The sequence below is a fragment of the Hyperolius riggenbachi genome, chromosome 2 (assembly GCF_040937935.1).
Source record: "Hyperolius riggenbachi isolate aHypRig1 chromosome 2, aHypRig1.pri, whole genome shotgun sequence".
Classification (NCBI taxonomy): domain Eukaryota; kingdom Metazoa; phylum Chordata; class Amphibia; order Anura; family Hyperoliidae; genus Hyperolius; species Hyperolius riggenbachi.
The window spans coordinates 254,636,025-254,655,945 of NC_090647.1; the positions used below are offsets into that span (position 1 = coordinate 254,636,025).

The 19,921-nt window shown below is 47.5% G+C and overlaps 1 protein-coding gene across 1 annotated transcript in view; it reads left to right on the forward strand.

The window, feature by feature from the left end:
- Positions 1-19,921, forward strand: part of LOC137544945 (uncharacterized) — a 648,464-nt gene that overhangs the window by 365,253 nt on the left and 263,290 nt on the right. Inside the window, exon 76 of the mRNA XM_068266042.1 lies at positions 9,312-9,460. Within this exon, the coding sequence (XP_068122143.1) occupies positions 9,312-9,460 (149 nt within the window). The remainder of the gene's footprint in view (positions 1-9,311; positions 9,461-19,921) is intronic.

Sequence of the window (19,921 nt, forward strand, 5' to 3'; positions counted from 1 at the left end):
GGTGCGGCGGAATCAGGGGATTGCCAATCTGGTTGTGCCAGCACCTCTGGGAGTCTATGGGTACTACGGGCCCGTCTTCTTCTTGGTGGCTGCGACGGGGGTACTACTGCACTTGCCACCGTACCAGTTTCCACTTCCATGCTGACGCTCACCACTTCGCCAGGGTCTACGGAAGCACTGGCACTAAGTCCAGGAGATGCTGCGCTGCTGGTGCCTGCCTCACCAAGAAAACTATCAACAGCGCTAGCACCACCCTGCTGCCCTTGAGGCGGATCCTGCGCCACCTGCGGTCTAACGACTTGGGGTCTGGTACGCCTGGCTCTAGCCGGGACCATAGCCTCGTCATCACTATCGGTCAGGGAACCACTGCTTTCTACAGGTTCAAATTCGGACCCGGAAGATTCGACGGATGATTCTTCCCAAAAGAACTCATCCGACTGGTCCATGTACCTGTATACCTCGTCATCGGAAAGTCCCCTTCTTGCCATTTTGGATTGCTAAATTTATGGGGTTTTCCTCCGAGACTACCCAGAAAAAAAGAGCACCTACCTAGCAAAAAGGGAGTATTTGAGAGGTATTGGGGTTGGTGGGAAGTGGGGTCTCAGAGGCAATCAAGCAATCACAGGACAATCAAATACAATTACAGCACAATCGACTCCAATCACAGCACAATCAAATCTGATGCACTCGGAAGGTGATGGGGGGAGGGTGGGATTGGGTGTGGCGGGAAGTGGGGTCTCAGGCAATCAAACAATCACGGTGCAATCGAAGCCGATCACGGGACAATCAAATACAATTACAGCACAATCGACTCCAATCACAGCACAATCAAATCTGATGCACTCGGAAGGTGATGGGGGGAGGGTCGGATTGGGTGTGGCGGGAAGTGGGGTCTCAGGCAATCAAACAATCACAGGGCAAGCGAAGCCGATCACGGGACAATCAAATACAATTACAGCACAATCGAATCCAATCACAGCCCAATCAAATCTGATGCACTCGGAAGGTGATGGGGGGAGGGTGGGATTGAGTGTGGCGGGAAGTGGGGTCTCAGGCAATCAAACAATCAGGGGGCAATCAAAGCAGATCACGGGACAATCAAATACAATTACAGCACAATCGACTCCAATCACAGCACAATCAAATCTGATGCACTCGGAAGGTGATGGGGGGAGGGTGGGATTGGGTGTGGCGGGAAGTGGGGTCTCAGGCAATCAAACAATCACGGGGCAATCGAAGCAGATCACGTGACAATCAAATACAATTACAGCTCAATCGACTCCAATCACAGCACAAGCAAATCTGATGCACTCGGAAGGTGGTGGTTGGAGGTGGTGGTGGTGGGGGGGGGGTTGGGTGTGGTAAGGGGGGGGTTGGGTGGGGTGGGAAGTGGGGTCTCAGGCAATCAAACAATCACGGGACAATCGAAGCAGATCACGGGACAATCAAATACAATCGCAGCACAATCAAATACAAGCGCAGCACAATCGAATACAAGCGCAGCACAGTCAAATACAATGCACTTGGACGGTGATTAGGGGGGGGGGGGGCCTGAGGGCGATTTGAGGGGGTGGGGGGTTGATCAGGAGCCTGCACGGGGCAGACTGAGTCCTGATCTGATGAGAGGCAGACACAGGGGGTTACTGATCAAAGATCAGTTAGTGATTGCTGGGGAGGACAGATGTAAACAAAGAGCAGGGGATGTAATCAGAAGGGGGGTATGAGGGCAATCGAGGGCCTGGGCAGGTGATCGGTTACCCCCGCGGGGCAGTAAGGGTCTGCTCTGATGGGTGGGGGTGCTGAGGGGTGATGGACAGGTGATAGACAGGTGATCAGAGGGGGATCAGAGGGTAAGGTAGCTGTATACAGATGTATACAGTATACAGGGGGGTAGTCTGGGATGGGGTCTGGGGGTGATCTAAAGGTAGGGGGGGGGGATCAGGGGTGACTAGGAGGCAGTTAGGGACCTAAACTAAGGGGCAGCGTCGCTAGTTAGTGGCAGGTGGGGGGGGTGGGGGTTTTGTAGGGGTGCAAGGGTGCTAGGCAGGGGTCTGCTGGGGTGATCAGGGGGGGTATGAGGCCTGGGGTGGGTGATCAGGGAGGCTGAGGTCAAAAAAAGCTGTTTGCTGGATACACTTACGAGTGGTTCCTCCTCGCTGGTGGTCTCTGCAACAATGAGACCACGAGGCGAGGAGGAAGCACGTATAAGGCACTTTGTTTACCTAACAAAGTGCCTTATACTGTCTGATTGGTGGATCCCGGAGATTCCTCCGCTCGCCGGCTCTGCTAAGTGGCCGGCGAGCAGAGGCAAAATGCCAGGCTTCCGACTCCCGGCGGAGGATCGCGTCACTGATGACGCGATCGCTCCGCCCATGCCCCTACAAGGACCGCCGCCATTTGTCTATACGGCGGTCCTTGCGGGGTGCGCTTCCCGGCCGCCATTTGTATATACGGCGGTCGGGAAGTGGTTAATCTGTTCGCAAGGCCCTTCCAGGTCAGAAAACTTAGAAAATGTTTTACTTTGCATGTAAATGTGAAGACCCCAAAGTAATTTTAATATTGATAGCACATGCTTCTTCTAAATGCTTCTCATAGTCTTGAACAAAGCCAATACTTAACAGTTTTTAAAGTGAACCGCTCATCATTTTTAACACCCATGGCAGCTCTATAGCAAATTAAAAATGCATTCTAAAACTGAGGCGCTACACCTGCTATTGCTGAAATTCTGTCTTGTCCCCACTTTTATTGCCTGATGAAGCGGGCTGGGCCTGCGAAACGCGTTGCACTGTTTTGGGGTACTAATTAATAAATGTGACTACTATTCAGACAGTCTTTCGTGTCTGCTTTATGGAGGTAAGTCCACCACTTCCTCCCAGCAAATTTTAAAGTTTTTATCCACTTTTATCCTGCTGGCGCCTCTGTTCTCCTACTGCTATACCGTGTCCACCCCTGGTGGAGGGGTGATCTACCCCCTTTCGCATCTACAGAGAGCGACTTCTTATCCCTGAGTGAGGACAGGTCTAATCTCCTCACCTGCCTATACAGTGGTTGCCTGTGTGGTAACCCATGTTTGTGAGTATAATTTTCTCACGATAACCTTTACTTCATTTATGCTTAACATACTACACTATATTGGGCTCTCGGTTTCTCTACATTCTAAAAATGTGGTTTATTAAAAAAAAAACCCTTTCATTTTACCTCATTTTTACATTTAAGGGTTAAAATAGGCACCTCTTCCGTCCATGAAAGGACTTGCAGATGCAGAGCAAGAGATGATGGAAGGCAGATAAGAAATCACCTCATTAGTCTTAATTGACCACAAACAAACCCTGAGTCTTCCCCATTGTACTTCAAAACGAAAAACATTAGTCATATTTGAAGAATTTCACACCAAGCCTGGACAATGGCAGTGGAAAAGTAGCAGGGGGCTGAACTTCTGAAACATGGCAGCCCTTTCAGCTATTTGAAGCCAGGAGCTGCTTAGATCCCTTTAAGTTTTAACATACTGCATGCAGTATTTTCTGAGGCTTCCTTTTGAGCCGCAGAACAAGCAATGCAAGTTGTAATGTTCCACTCCAAGCATATACAGTGGTGTGAAAAACTATTTGCCCCCTTCCTGATTTCTTATTCTTTTTCATGTTTGTCACACTTAAATGTTTCTGCTCATCAAAAACCATTAACTATTAGTCAAAGATAACATAATTGAACACAAAATGCAGTTGTAAATGATGGTTTTTATTATTTAGTGAGAAAAATAACTCAAAACCTACATGGCCCTGTGTGAAAAAGAAATTGCCCCCTGAACCTAATAACTGGTTGGGCCACCCTTAGCAGCAATAACTGCAATCAAGCATTTGCGATAACTTGCAACAAGTCTTTTACAGCGCTCTGGAGGAATTTTGGCCCACTCATCTTTGCAGAATTGTTGTAATTCAGCTTTATTTGAGGGTTTTCTAGCATGAACCGCCTTTTTAGGAATCAATAGGAATCAGGTCAGAACTTTGACTAGGCCACTCCAAAGTCTTCATTTTGTTTTTCTTCAGCCATTCAGAGGTGGATTTGCTGGTGTGTTTTGGGTCATTGTCCTGCTGCAGCACCCAAGATCGCTTCAGCTTGAGTTGACAAATAGATGGCCGGACATTCTCCTTCAGGATTTTTTGGTAGACAGTAGAATTCATGGTTCCATCTATCACAGCAAGCCTTCCAGGTCCTGAAGCAGCAAAACAACCCCAGACCATCACACTACCACCACCATATTTTACTGTTGGTATGATAAACGCTACTTAAAAACAGATGAGTGCTTACCTGCAAAAAAAGTGCACACCCCACTCATGGGATTCAAATACACAATGAGCATACACATGACCTGTCTACCACTTGGAGGATGTTAGTTTCCACTAACAATTTACAATTTGTTAGGTACTCGTCCCTCCCACTGTCGAAGAAGTCTTTCCTCCATGGGAGGGGACCTAACACTAACTAAATTCTACCTATGCATATGCATAGCCTGGGCGCGCTACCAGTAAAATTGAGAATTGCGCAATTCTCAATTTTACTGGTAGCGCGCCCAGGCTATGCATATGCATAGGTAGAATTTAGTTAGTGTTAGGTCCCCTCCCATGGAGGAAAGACTTCTTCGACAGTGGGAGGGACGAGTACCTAACAAATTGTAAATTGTTAGTGGAAACTAACATCCTCCAAGTGGTAGACAGGTCATGTGTATGCTCATTGTGTATTTGAATCCCATGAGTGGGGTGTGCACTTTTTTGCAGGTAAGCACTCATCTGTTTTTAAGTAGCGCTGTTCATTTCTTTGCTATGTTTGATTGATTTATTTCTGGTCAGCTGCTCCCACTTAATAGTTTTCCTTTGGTGTATATGCAGAGCCTCTGTTTGGGTTCAAGGTGCGTTTGCAGTTTCTGGGGGGGCTCAGCGCATCTCTGAGCTGAGGCCATTCAGAGGCGGCCTGGTGATGCGCTGATCCCACTTTTTTTGCGCAATTCTCAATTTTACTGGTAGCGCGCCCAGGCTATGCATATGCATAGGTAGAATTTAGTTAGTGTTAGGTCCCCTCCCATGGAGGAAAGACTTCTTCGACAGTGGGAGGGACGAGTACCTAACAAATTGTAAATTGTTAGTGGAAACTAACATCCTCCAAGTGGTAGACAGGTCATGTGTATGCTCATTGTGTATTTGAATCCCATGAGTGGGGTGTGCACTTTTTTGCAGGTAAGCACTCATCTGTTTTTAAGTAGCGCTGTTCATTTCTTTGCTATGTTTGATTGATTTATTTCTGGTCAGCTGCTCCCACTTAATAGTTTTCCTTTGGTGTATATGCAGAGCCTCTGTTTGGGTTCAAGGTGCGTTTGCAGTTTCTGGGGGGGCTCAGCGCATCTCTGAGCTGAGGCCATTCAGAGGCGGCCTGGTGATGCGCTGATCCCACTTTTTTTGCACTGTTGGTATGATGTTCTTTTGCTGAAATGCTGTGTTACTTCTACACCAGATGTAACGGGACACGCACCTTCCAAAAAGTTCAACTTTTGTCTCGTCGGTCCACAAGGTATTTTCCCAAAAGTCTTCCCAATCATTGAGATGTTTTTTTAGCAAAATTGAGACGAGCCTTAATGTTCTTTTTGCTTAAAAGTGTTTTGCGCCTTGGATATCTGCCATGTAGACCGTTTTTGCCCAGTCTCTTTCTTATGGTGGAGTCATGAACAATGACCTTAATTGAGGCAAGTGAGGCCTGCAGTTCTTTAGATGTTGTCCTGGGGTCTTTTGTGGCCTCTCGGATGAGTTTTCTCTGCGCTCTTGGGGTAATTTTGGTCGGCCGGCCACTCCTGGGAAAGTTCATCACTGTTCCATGTTTTTGCTATTTGTGGATAATGGCTCTCACTGTGGTTCGCTGGAGTCCCAAAGCTTTAGAAATGGCTTTATAACCTTTACCAGACTGATAGATCTCAATTACAGTACTTTTGTTCTCATTTGTTCCTGGATTTCTTTGGATCTTGGCATCATGTCTAGCTTTTAAGGTGCTTTTGGTCTACTTCTCTGTGTCAGATCGCTCCTATTTAAGTGATTTCTTGATTGAAACAGGTGTGGCAGTAATCAGGCCTGGGGGTGACTACAGAAATTGAACTCAGGTGTGATAAACCACAGTTAAGTTATTTTTTAACAAGGGGGGCAATTTCTTTTTCACACAGGACCATGTAGATTTGGAGTTATTTTTCTCACTAAATAATAAAAAACATCATTTAAAACTGCATTTTGTGTTCAATTATGTTATCTTTGACTAATAGTTAACGGTTTTTGATGAGCAGAAACATTTAAGTGTGATAACCATGCAAAAGAATAAGAAATCAGGAAGGGGGCAAATAGTTTTTCACACCACTGTATGACTGCGAACATCAGGGCCGGCGCTGCCATGAATGCAATGGCAGCAATTGCCCCAACTCCAGGGACCCTCGTGCCACCGGACCCCCCCAGGTGGCCTCCCTGACTGCTCCCTGTGGCCCTGCCTGTTCGGTAGTTCAGCTGCCTTAAAATATCTCACCTGTCTCAGCGGCTGCCCCTTTCCGATCTCCATCTTCAGCCATGCTGCCTGCCTCTTCTCTATGCCTGTGCATGTTATTAACACATAACATACGCCAGATGGAGAAGAGGCTGGCAACTGGGCTGAAGACAGAAATTGGGATGGAGGAACCACTGAGACAGGTAAGAAATTTCAAGGCAGCTCAACTACCGAACCTGCGGGTTCAGGGAGGGCCACCTGGTAGTCCGGCAGCATGGGAGCTCCGGGAGCTGACTTTCATGAAGGCCTATCCAAGTTACTTTGCCCCAGAGCCCCTGTGTGGCTTAAAACAGCCCTGACGTACATGTTGGGCAGAACTTTAACTTTTTCATTATAACTACAAACAAGCAGATGCATTACACTATTTTAAGAGCAAACTTGGCTACTTTTTTCTTTAGCCAGAGACAAGAGGCTTATGTGTTATACAAGAGTACATTTTGTGCTCACTGGATGGAAACTGGATATTATTTGGATGCTATTTGGAGTGCTTTATTTACAGTATTCTCAACTATGACATGTCATTTTATAACTGATAGTAGCACATATTCATCCAGTACATTTTGGGATTAGTTGGCATCATTAGCCTAGAATAATTTCAAGTCATGGCATGGAATCAACCTTCAGTCTATGATGATGCATAGTACTGCATCTACTTTATCTAAAATAAACATGTTAACCTATCTTTCATCAGATTTAAAGAGACTCCGAGCAATGCAGAAACTATGGAAAGATGCATACCATTTTGAAGCTCTCTTTCTCCTCTTTCCAACGATATATAAACCGCCGCCCTACACCTTTTAGTTTTCGATATTTTTATAAATCGCGGCCGCCACGATTTCTATCATGAAAATATCGAAAACTAGAAGTCCTTCTGATTGGAGGGCAGAGCATGATAACAAAACAACTTAACTTGCAGTCTTCACCACTGGGAATAGGAGGCACGGATCTACGCAGCTCTGATCATGTGCGTAGCCTGGGAGTTCTAATTGATGGGCATTTAAACTTCAGAACTCAAATCTCTGCGGTGGTGAAATCATCCTATTTTCACCTAAAGAACATTGCAAAAATCAAGCACCTCATACCCCCAGAAGATCTGCCAACCTTAGTCCACGCCTTCATCACATCCCGACTGGACTACTGCAATGCTCTCTACACTGGTCTTCCAAAAAAGGTCTTGTACCGCCTACAGCTGATACAGAATACTGCTGCCAGACTGCTAACCAACCAACCCCGTCACTGCCACATAATGCCAGTCCTGCATTCCCTTCACTGGCTACCTATAGAATGGAGGGTCCTATTCAAGATCGGCCTACTGACATTTAAATCCCTGAATAATCTAGGCCCTGGATACTTGAAAGATATGTTACAGCTGCGTAGCAATCCCCGCATTCTCAGATCCACAGGTTCTAATAATCTAGTCATACCCAGAGTCCACTTGGAAACTTTTGGTCCCAGAGCCTTCTGTCATGCTGCCCCTATGTTTTGGAACTCCTTACCTCAACAGATCAGGACAGCCCCATCCCTGGATGTGTTTAAATCCAGACTGAAAACCCACCTGTTCAGTCTGGCATTTGCAGAAATATAACTTTTGTTGTGTGAATACTTCATCCTACTAACTACTGAATCTGAGAGAGCCTAAGCGCTTTGAGTCCTATGGGAGAAAAGCGCTATAGAAATGTTATTGTATTGTATATTGTATAAGGTGGCGGTTTATATATTGTTGGAAAGAGGAGAAAGAGAGCTTCAAAATGGTATGCATCTTTCCATAGTTTCTGCACTGCTCGGAGTCCCTTTAAAGTTAAAAAACAATGAATTGTATTTTGACTGGGTGCTGGATAGTTGTAAAATGTGTAACTTCTATGAAAACAAGATGATAGATGGACACTCTGGATAAAGAACAGTTGTGGTGCCAAGATAGCATATGCAATAGATCACACTACTGCTATAAAAGGTTGAGAGTGAGGAAACTGTAAAAGAGTTAGTCACAGTCTAGGACACCTTCTGGAAAAATATTTTTTTTGCATGATATAGACGAACAAGAAATACAGTTTAACAGACAAGTGGGTGCTGCTGGGAGAGAACCTAATGGCCATTTCGCATCTCTGATTGTGCACAGGGGTGGGGTCAAATCCCAAAGAATGGACAAAAATTAGGACATATATACTGTCCCTGGTACCATCTGGCACCTCATGGTGACACCTAGCATGCACTACCCACACATCAATAAATCTCACTGCAGTAGCTGCAGTATGGTGAGTGATGTCCAATGTAATATAGCCAATTTGTCCCCTTCAATGCTCTACCATGAATTCTGTTCAGCATTATCTGAGATGTCCAGGTTTGTGAGTATGCACATTCAAAGGGGACAAGGAAAATCATTAGGGCAGTACAAATTGAGAATTATGTTTACAGTGTACGAAACAGCTGATCATCATCACAGTGCACTTGCGTTTCATATCATGGATCATGCTGTGCATGCTACTAAATATGGGAAACAGAATGATAAAGCAAGATGAAGAGCTGATAATATGGAGGGGGGACTAGGAGATGGGCGTGGAGGGGAGTATCCCTGGCCCCAGAAACCACCCTGAGGTAAAACTCTGATATCATTTTCAGAACGTTTACACTATAAGGATTAACCATGATAACAACATGAAAAATTCATTTAGAAATGGTGAACTGTGACACACATAATTGTATTTATTTGAAGCAATATTTCAAACAAGAACTTTGTGTTCAACTAGGCAAGACAGCAGTGTCTTGGCGCCAATTGAGAAGACTATTTCATCTGGTGGCCCGCTGATTCTGAGTAACTACTGTAGTAAATGGGATGACCTATTGATGCCACTAATTGACCACTGTTCTGCTGCTGATGAGAAAAGCAGCCATCAAGGTATGAATTTTTTTTAGAGCCATAACTTTCCTTAAAGTGTAAGTGCAATAATAATTATTTAAAAGTATGCTTTAACTCATAAAGCAACATGCTTGCATTGCTAATTTAGAATCAGAATCAGAAACAGCTTTTATTCCTCAAGTACGACAGGTGCCATATCTGGATTTTTTTTGGAGGGGCACACAGTCATCAGCTGTAGTGCAATGAATGCACATAGATTAAAGTACACATTTAGCTGTCTTAAAGCTTCTATTTACCTAGAGCCTCCAGCTCTATAGAGGCTGTGGGCTCCCTTGCCATCCTCCTGGGCAGAGCCGGATTAAGGCCAAATGGGGCCCTAAGCAATGTGGCAGATCTGGGCCCCCCTCTCTCAACCCCCTCCTCCACACCCACACACAAGATGTCAATGAGAGAGATAGAGAATATATATATATATATATATATATATATATATATATATATATATATATACTGTATATATATATATATATATATATATATATATATATATATATATATATAAATATATATATAAATATATGTATACATATACACACACACACATATTCATATTATACGCTAATGCTGCCTGTCTCCTCTCTCCTCTACTCACACACTGACCTGCGCTGTGCACATTGCGCTCTCACACTACGACGTGATGACGAGAACAAAACAGGGGGATAGCGGGCTGACGGCGCACGCTGATTTGCTCTCACGGAGAACTGGACTGAAGAGCGTCTGTTTGTCAGCCAGCCCCAGCCAGCCTTCTAGAGGCATCCTTAGGGTACATGGGGCCTGGGGCGTGTGTCATATGCGGGGCCTAGAGCCACAAGTGTAGACCATGACTGGCTCAGTCAGCCAACTTTCTGAGGAGCCCAGCGGCTGAAGGTAGAAAAGGAGCCATTGGTGCCTAACCTAATACTACACCAAACACTAACCTTTGCAGTCTTGTGCCAAACCACAACCCTTGTTGCCTGGTGCCTACTCCCAACCTCAATGCCTAATGCCTCCTCTAATGCTTTATCCACAACCACTACTAGTTAGTCTATCGTTAAAGCGGAACTGTAAATTCCCTAAAAACAAACTTTTTCACTTACCTGGGGCTTCTCCAGACCCCCAGCAGCCGTTCTGTCCCAGGCCGGTCCTGCACAATCTTCCGTTCTCCCGCCTCGGTGCAGCTTCCTTACCATCGACTTAAAGAAACTGCACCTGCATGGCCGGGCTACACGTAGCTTTGTTCAGGTTCCTGCCGGCTATAGCGTCCTGCGCATATTGCCGGGCCGCACAGGCGCAGTTACCATCGATTTATAAGTTGCCGGTAACAAAGCTGCACCACGGCGGGAGAACGGAAGATCGTGCAGGACCGGCGCGGGATAGGACGGCTGCTGGGGGCTTTTGTTTTTAGGGAATTTACAGTTCCGCTTTAACCCCAAAAGCACATGGTTGAAGTATTCTATTTCAACAAACTAATTCTTCCATATAAAGCAGAGCAGATAGTGATAGTGTTTCTGCTGTTTAGAAAAGTATTTCAAAACTCATACAGATGTCTACATTAAGATTGTAATATGTGGAATAGTTCACAGTTTTCCATAAGAGGCAGCACTTTCTGCAGCACATTCTATAAAGCATACATAAAAACCAGATTAATCAACAGGCAATGGATCCCATTATTACACTAGAATGAGAAAGTTTAACCTCTAAATTTGGCTAACAATGCCCTATCAGTTAATGATGCAGTCTGACACAATCACTGAATAGATTCATAGTGATTCATGAGAAGTGTCTGGCATGCAACAGTTGTTTGCCTGCTCACCTAGCAGACGTAAGTGCAGTCACTGCCTTATCCCAGCCCTTTCATTCCTATCCCCCTCTCCTTGGGAATGTCCTTTCTCTCCCCCTTCTCTGCTGATAAGAATCCGTCCTGTTCTTCCTCCTCTCCCGCAGACTCAGCCAGCAGCAACACCAGCAGACAGGAGCACGAAAAGCTGCAGGAAAGGAAGCCATCACATTTCAGCCTGTCATTTCAAATAACGTGCTCACGCTGCTGACAGTGCTGACTCTCCCTCCTCATTGGCTGCTAGCTCTACAGGCAGGGGGCAGAACCAATCCAGCAGCCCCACGAGATGATTATTGACTAAGAGAGAGGTGCTGCAATAATGGCAGCAAATAGATACTTCTCCCGAAAAACAGGCAGAATGAACAGCGCAACCTGCATGTCCCCTGCAGCCACAGCCTGCATGGCCTAGGAATAAATTCTGAACGGCTCAGAGGGGGCCCTTGGGACACCGATGGGGCCCCAATGAGGTGCTTGAAGTGCCTGGTTGATGGGCCGGCCCTGCTCCTGGGCCACTCCATTCCCCAGGCACTGGATTACCACGGGGGTCGATGGCACATGTGCATCCGGACTGTGCATGTGCAGTGAAGTGCAATTGGCCAATTTACTGGAATAGACCACGGGACAATGGGGCCAAGTGGTCCATGGGGCTGGAGGAAGCCTCAGGTAAAGATAAATGTTGTATTAAATATCTCAACTACCTGTTGTGTTGAGTGAGAACCCACCTCACTGCATCTTAAGTACCTTTACTGTATACTGTTCAGTGAACCCAGCTCACTGCATCTAACTACCCAGTACCTGTTGTGTTTACTTAACCCACATCATCACTGCATATACCTAGCGTGGTGTTGAGTGAACCCAGCTCACTGCATCTAACTACCTGTTGTGTTGAGTGTGAACCCACCTGGCCACCTCACTGCATCTAACTACCTGTTGTGTTGAGTGAGAACCCACCTCACTGCATCTTAAGTACCTTTACTGTTGAGTGAACCCAGCTCACTGCATCTAACTACCTGTTGTGTTGAGTGTGAACCCACCTGGCCACCTCACTGCATCTAACTACCTGTTGTGTTGAGTGAGAACCCACCTCACTGCATCTTAAGTACCTTTACTGTTGAGTGAACCCAGCTCACTGCATCTAACTACCCAGTACCTGTTGTGTTTACTTAACCCACCTCATCACTGCATATACCTAGCCTTGTGTTGAGTGAACCCAGCTCACTGCATCTAACTACCTGTTGTGTTGAGTGTGAACCCACCTGGCCACCTCACTGCATCTAACTACCTGTTGTGTTGAGTGAGAACCCACCTCACTGCATCTTAAGTACCTTTACTGTTGAGTGAACCCAGCTCACTGCATCTAACTACCCAGTACCTGTTGTGTTTACTTAACCCACCTCATCACTGCATATACCTAGCCTTGTGTTGAGTGAACCCAGCTCACTGCATCTAATTACCTGTTGTGTTGAGTGTGAACCCACCTGGCCACCTCACTGCATCTAACTACCTGTTGTGTTGAGTGAGAACCCACCTCACTGCATCTTAAGTACCTTTACTGTTGAGTGAACCCAGCTCACTGCATCTAACTACCTGTTGTGTTGAGTGAGAACCCACCTCACTGCATATAGCTAGCATACCCCCGAGATGGACAAAATGGACAAACCAGGTAGAGGAAGAGGTAGAGGCAGACCCAGAGGAAGGCCACCAGGCACCGGCAGGTCTGTGGCTGTGCGAGGTGGTGTTGCTGTGATTTCATGCGGACCTGCCCCAAAATACAGTGCTCAGAAGAAGGCACGTGCCATCACTTCCCAAAATCGTGAGGAGGTGATTGAGTATTTAACACAGAACACCTCATCTCCCGCAGCCACCAGCGCTACAACAAGCACCACATCCGCTGCATTTGACACTTCGCAGGAGTTATTTGGTGGTGGTGGTGAAATCACTGATTTCCAGCCACTACTGCAACAACAACAAGAAGGCGCAGGTACACCACCTCATACGTCTGAGTTAGGTGGCGATAGTATGGATGTAACGTGTGTGGATGGGGATGATGGTGGACCACCTGAAGTTGGTGCACTTGAGGAGGTGTCTGAGGAAAGCGCAGCTGGCCAGGAGGATTATGATGACGATTATACGGATACCACATATGTTCCCGGTAGAGGAGATGACCAGGGGGACAGTTCAGAGGAGGAGTCAGAGAGGAGTAGGAGGAGACGACTCCATGATAGAAGCAGAGGGAGCTCGTCCTCAGAAACAGCTGGGGGCAGTGTCCGGTGCCATGTATCGCCAGCTATGGCCAGGGAGCACACATGCCCTTCAACGTCAGCTGCTGCTGATGCCACCGTAGCGCCATCACCCCAGGGGGCCTCAGCGGTTTGGAAATTTTTTCACGTGTGTGTCTCAGATCGGAGCAAAGCCATCTGTTGTCTCTGCCAGAAAAAATTGAGCCGTGGAAAGGCCAACTCTCACGTAGGGACAAGTGCCTTACGAAGGCACCTGGAGAGAAGGCACAAACAGCTATGGCAAGAACACCTGAGTAAAAGCAGCACTCCTCAAAAGACAAGCCAAACTCCTTCTCCTCTTCCTCCTTCAGGTGCATCGTCTTCATCCACTTTCTCCCTTGCACCTTCACAGCCACCCTCCTCCACACCGCCTCTTCCCTTGAGCAGTTCCTTCTCCTCTGCCCACAGCAGTACCCAGCTGTCCGTGAAGGAAGTATTTGAGCGGAAGAAGCAAATGTCTGCCAGTCACCCTCTTGCCCGGCGTCTGACAGCTGGCGTGGCGGAACTATTAGCTCGCCAGCTATTACCATACAAGCTGGTGGAGTCGGAGGCTTTCCGTAAGTTTGTGGCCATTGGTACACCGCAGTGGAAGATACCAGGCCGCAATTATTTTTCTCAAAAGGCCATACCCAAACTGTACCGTGCAGTTGAGAGGCAAGTGGTGTCATCTCTGGCACACAGCGTTGGGTCAAGGGTCCACCTGACCACGGATGCCTGGTCTGCCAAGCACGGGCAGGGCCACTACATTACATACACAGCCCATTGGGTCAACCTGGTGACCGATGGCAGCAAGCAGGGAGTACGTGGCTGCGCAGAGGACCGACTTGTCACACCTCCACGGCTTGCAGGCAGGCCTCCAGCCACCTCCTCTCCACCTGCTATCACCGCTTCGCTGTCGTCATCCTCCTCCTCCTTGGCTGGTGCCGCCATCTCCTCCCCAGCTACACAGCCCCAGCACCCCAGGGCCTATGCTGCATGCCAGGTGCGACGGTGTCATGCAGTGTTAGACATGTCTTGCCTGAAAGCGGAGAGTCACACTGGAGCAGCTCTCCTGGCTGCTCTTAACAAACAGGTGGAGCAATGGCTGACCCCGCACAAGCTTGAGATCGGCAACGTGGTGTGTGACAACGGCAGCAATCTCATTGCTGCGTTGAATTTGGGAAAGCTGACACACATACCCTGCATGGCACATGTGCTTAATCTGGTCGTGCAAAGATTTGTGTCCAAGTACCCAGGCTTAGAGGACGTCCTGAAGCAGGCCAGGAAGTTGTGTGGGCATTTCAGGCGCTCTTACAAGGCCATGGCACGCTTTGCAGAGATTCAGCGTAGAAACAACTTGCCGGTGAGACGCCTGATTTGCGATAGCCCGACTCGCTGGAATTCCACCCTGCTGATGTTCTCTCGCCTGCTAGACCAGGAGAAAGCCGTCACCCACTACCTGTATCATTACAGTACAAGGACACAATCTGGGAGGATGGGGATGTTGTGGCCCAACAACTGGACACTGATGCGAAATGCATTTGAGGAGGTGACCAAACTGGTGAGTCGCGATGAGGGCACCATCAGCGACTTGATCCCCTACGCCTACTTCCTGGAGCGTGCCGTGCGTAGAGTGGTGGATACAGCTGTGGAGGAGCGTGAACAAGAAGAGTTAGGGCAGCAGGATTCATTGGAGCCATTTACACACGAACCCGATGTTTCCACAACACCGGCGGCAGCGCAGAGGGGGGAGGAGGAGGAAGAAGAGGAGTCGTGTGGGGAAGGAGAGGAGTCAGACTCTAATGATGGTGATGATGAGGAAGGTGTTTCTGTGGAGGAGGAAGAGGCGGCGGAAGGAGAACAACCGCGGCAGCCATCACAGGGGGCTTCTGCTGCTCCACGTTCCCGTGGTATTGTTCGTGGCTGGGGGGAGGAAGAGGAGTTGCGTCCCGTCACTGAGGAAGAGCATGAGGAGATGGAGAGTACCTCTGCATCCAGCTTTGTGCAGATGTCCTCTTTCATGTTGTCCAGCCTGTTGAGGGACCCCCGTATCAAAAAAACTCAAGACGAATGACCTGTACTGGGTGGCCACGCTACTAGACCCTCGGTACAGGCACAAAGTGGCGGACCTCTTACCAACTCAACAAAAGGCGGAAAGGATGCAGCACTTGCAGAACAAGCTGTCGATGATGCTTTACAATGCGTTTAAGGGTGATGTGGCTGCACAACGCAATCAAGGTACCACTGGCAGTAACCCTCCTCCTCCCAAGTCCACGCAGGCAAGAACAGGACGCTCCAGCGATCTCAGGGTGATGTCGGACATGCGGACGTTCTTTAGTCCAACTCCTCGCCATAGTCCTTCCGGATCCACCCTCCACCAACGCCTGGACCGGCAGGTAGCCGACTACCTGGCCTTGAGTGTGGATGTAGACTCTGCGAAAAGCGACGATGAACCCTTGGACTACTGGTTGCGCAGGCTTGACCTGTGGCCAGAGCTGTCCCAATTTGCCATACAACTCCTCTCTTGCCCTGCCGCAAGCGTCCTGTCAGAAAGGACCTTCAGTGCAGCTGGAGGCATAGTTACTGAGAAGAGAAGTCGCCTAAGTCACGACAGTGTTCAGTACCTGACCTTTATCAAAATGAATGAGGAATGGATCACGGAGGGCTACTGCACGACCGAAGACTAAGTCAGTCCACTCCCCACACACAGCATCTCTGCCTGCAGGCCGCTTGACTGCCTTCTCCGCCACTACCAACAGGGTCCAGGACTCTAGGCGGATTCCTGAATTTTTAAGGCCGCTGCTAGCAGCGGCCGCTACACTAATTTTTCTGGTGCGTGTACATGTGCCCATCCCCCTTCGTGATCATTACCTTGCCGCGGTGAAGGGGCTTGCGCATCACAATGAAGCAATGACCGCCGGCTATTTGAGTGTCTCGGGTGGGGGTGGCACACAAAAGATATTAAGGTCGTTGCTTCATTGTGGTCAGACCAAATTTGATCAGCTGGAAAGTCACTGTTCTGTCATTCAGCTACATCAGCCGGGCAAGCATATGGGCTGAAAAGCCACCATCACCTGCACTCTCGTCACGGTGCGCACCAGTCCAGCACGGCCGTCACTACACAAACGGCTGTTTGCAGTCACTGCATACCTTTCACTGCATCTGTGACTGCACATTATACCTGGCAGTCAGTGCATAACTTGCACTTGAATGGATACACTTTCAAACAATTTAAAAATACAACAATCTAAACTTTCAAACAATTTAAAAATACAACCATCTAAACTTTCAAACAATTTAAAAATACAACCATCTATCATTTTCAAAAAATTTAAAAAAAGGGCAAAAAAACTTGCCCTCCGTAAAACATTCCTGGCAAATGCTTTCGACTTGGTTTGTCTTCCGCTGGCTCAAGGGTCCATCTGACCACAGATGCCTGTTCGGCAAAGCACGGTCAGGGCAGCTACAGCATGGGTCTCAGCAGGCTCCCACTTCTGGCCGGAATCCAACCTTCATTCCCCGCGGTGACAATGGCAGCCTTGCCCTCCATAACGGATTCCCGTTAAAGGATTTAAAGTTAGTTCATTTCAATTAGGGCCGCAAAAGGTCCTCCTGAGTCCTGTATTGTTATTTTTGGTCACTACCTCGGGGCGGGCGTGCATGCCTGCCTGCTTCCCTCCTTGCCTGGATGTGTGGTGGTAGACGTTGATCAGGCTCCAACTCCGGAACGCAATACAAGAGGGAGCTCGTCCTCAGAATCAGCTGGGGGCAGTGTCCGGCGCCATGTATCGCCAGCTATGGCCAGACAGCCAACATGCCCTTCAACGTCAGCTGCTGATGCCACCGTAGCGCCATCAGCCCAGGGGGGCTCAGCGGTTTGGAAATTTTTTCACGTGTGTGTCTCAGATCGGAGCAAAGCCATCTGTTGTCTCTGCCAGCAAAAATTGAGCCGTGGAAAGGCCAACTGTCACGTAGGGACAAGTGCTTTACGAAGGCACCTGGAGAGAAGGCACAAACAGCTATGGCAAGAACACCTGAGGAAAAGAAGCACCCCTCAAAAGACAAGCAGCAGAGAAAAACCGTGGCAGCCGTCACAGGGGGCTTCTGCTGCTCCACGTTCCCATGGTATTGTTCGTGGCTGGGGGGGAGGAAGAATGGATACACTTTTAAACAATTTAAAAATACAACCATCTAAACTTTCAAACAATTTAAAAATACAACCATCTAAACTTTCAAACAATTTAAAAATACAACCATCTATCATTTTCAAAAAATTTAAAAAAAGGGCAAAAAAACTTGCCCTCCGTAAAACATTCTTGGCAAATGCTTTCGACTTGGTTTGTCTTCCGCTGGCTCAAGGGTCCATCTGACCACAGATGCCTGGTCTGCAAAGCACGGTCAGGGCAGCTACAGCATGGGTCTCAGCAGGCTCCCACTTCGGGCCGCAATCCAACCTTCATTCCCCGCGGTGACAATGGCAGACTTGCCCTCCATAAAGGATTCCCGTTAAAGGATTTAAAGTTAATTCATTTCAAATACACAGCAGGGCCTCGAAAGTCCGCCTCCTGTATTGTTATTTTTGATCACTACCTCGGGGCGGGCGTGCATGCCTACCTGCTGCCCTCCTTGGATGTGTAGTGGTAGCCATTTCTCAGGCTCCACACCGGATTCCATCCCTCATTTCCCGGCCATTACCCGGGGTCACAAATGACAGACTTGCCCGCCTCCATATGATTCTCGTGAAAGGAATGTGGTGTCATCTTTGCCCGCCATAACTGGTTCTCGTTAAAGGATTTAAAGTACATTCATTTCAAATACACAGCAGGGCCTCGAAAGTCCGCCTCCTGTATTGTTATTTTTGGTCACTACCTCGGGGCGGGCGTGCATGCCTACCTGCTGCCCTCCTTGGATGTGTGGTGGTAGCCGTTTCTCAGGCTCCACACCGGATTCCATCCCTCATTCCCCGGCCATTACCCAGGGTCACAAATGACAGACTTGCCCGCCTCCATATGATTCTCGTGAAAGGAATGTGGTGTCATCTTTGCCCGCCATAACTGGTTCTCGTTAAAGGATTTAAAGTACATTCATTTCAAATACACAGCAGGGCCTCGAAAGTCCTCCTCCTGTATTGTTATTTTTGGTCACTACCTCGGGGCGGGCGGGCGGGCATGCCTGCCCGCTGCCCTCCTTGGATGTGTAGTGGTAGCCGTTGCTCAGGCTCCACACCGGATTCAAACCTCTCATTCCCCGGCCATTACCCGGGGTCACAATGGCAGACTTGCCCGCCTCCACAGGATTCTCATTGTAGCGGTACTGAACAAGTACACAGCAAGTAGAAAATGTAAATTAAAAACAAAACGTAAGCTTTTTAACAATGCCATGGAAAGTTGAGAAGGAAGTCACACATTACCTGACATCACTGAGTGAGGAAGAGCAATCACGCCATGTTGCGCAGTAGTCCAGCATGGCCGTCACTACACAAACAGCTGTTTGCGGTGCGTTACACAGTGAGTTTGGTGTGTCAGTGTGAAGCAGTACTCTAATTACACTCCCTGTTTGATGTATACACATGCAAGATGTTTGAAAGCACGTTAGGCCTGCAATTTAGCATTCAATGTGATTTCTGCCCTTAAAACGCTGCTTTGCGTCACATCCAGATTTTTCACCGGGACTTTTGGCATGTATCCCACTCCGCCATGCCCCCCTCCAGGTGTTAGACCCCTTGAAACATCTTTTCCATCACTTTTGTGGCCAGCATAATTTTTTCTATTTTTCAAAGTTCGCCTCCCCATTGAAGTCTATTGCGGTTCGCGAATTTTTCCGCGAACCGAACCTTCTGCGGAAGTTCGCGAACCCGGTTCGCGAACCTAAAATCGGAGGTTCGCGACATCACATTGGCCTCAATTCACAGAGCTTTATCAAACACTTTATCAAACGTTTGATAATTTTCCTCATGGGTAAAATCTAATTTTGAATTCACTACGGTGTTATAGATTTATTGATCATTTCATCGCTAAAACATTTGATAAATCTATAACACCTTAGTGAATTCAAAATGAGATTTTACTCATGAGGTAAATTATCAAACGTTTGATAAAGTGTTTGATAAAGCTCCGTGAATTGAGGCCTTTGGCTTTAATTCACTAAGACACATTCAGTAAAAAAATAAATGGTTACTAAAATTCTCCATTAGCTTTTTTAGACGTTTTTCCCCCGAGTTCACTAAAAATGTTCTTATGCAGTAATAGTAATTTATTGAAAAAGTGCATACTTTACTTAGATTTTTACCTTATGTAGTATTTCATTGGGTAATTTAAAGAGGAACTTTAACCCAGAATTGAACTTCATCCCAATTCATCCCAATCA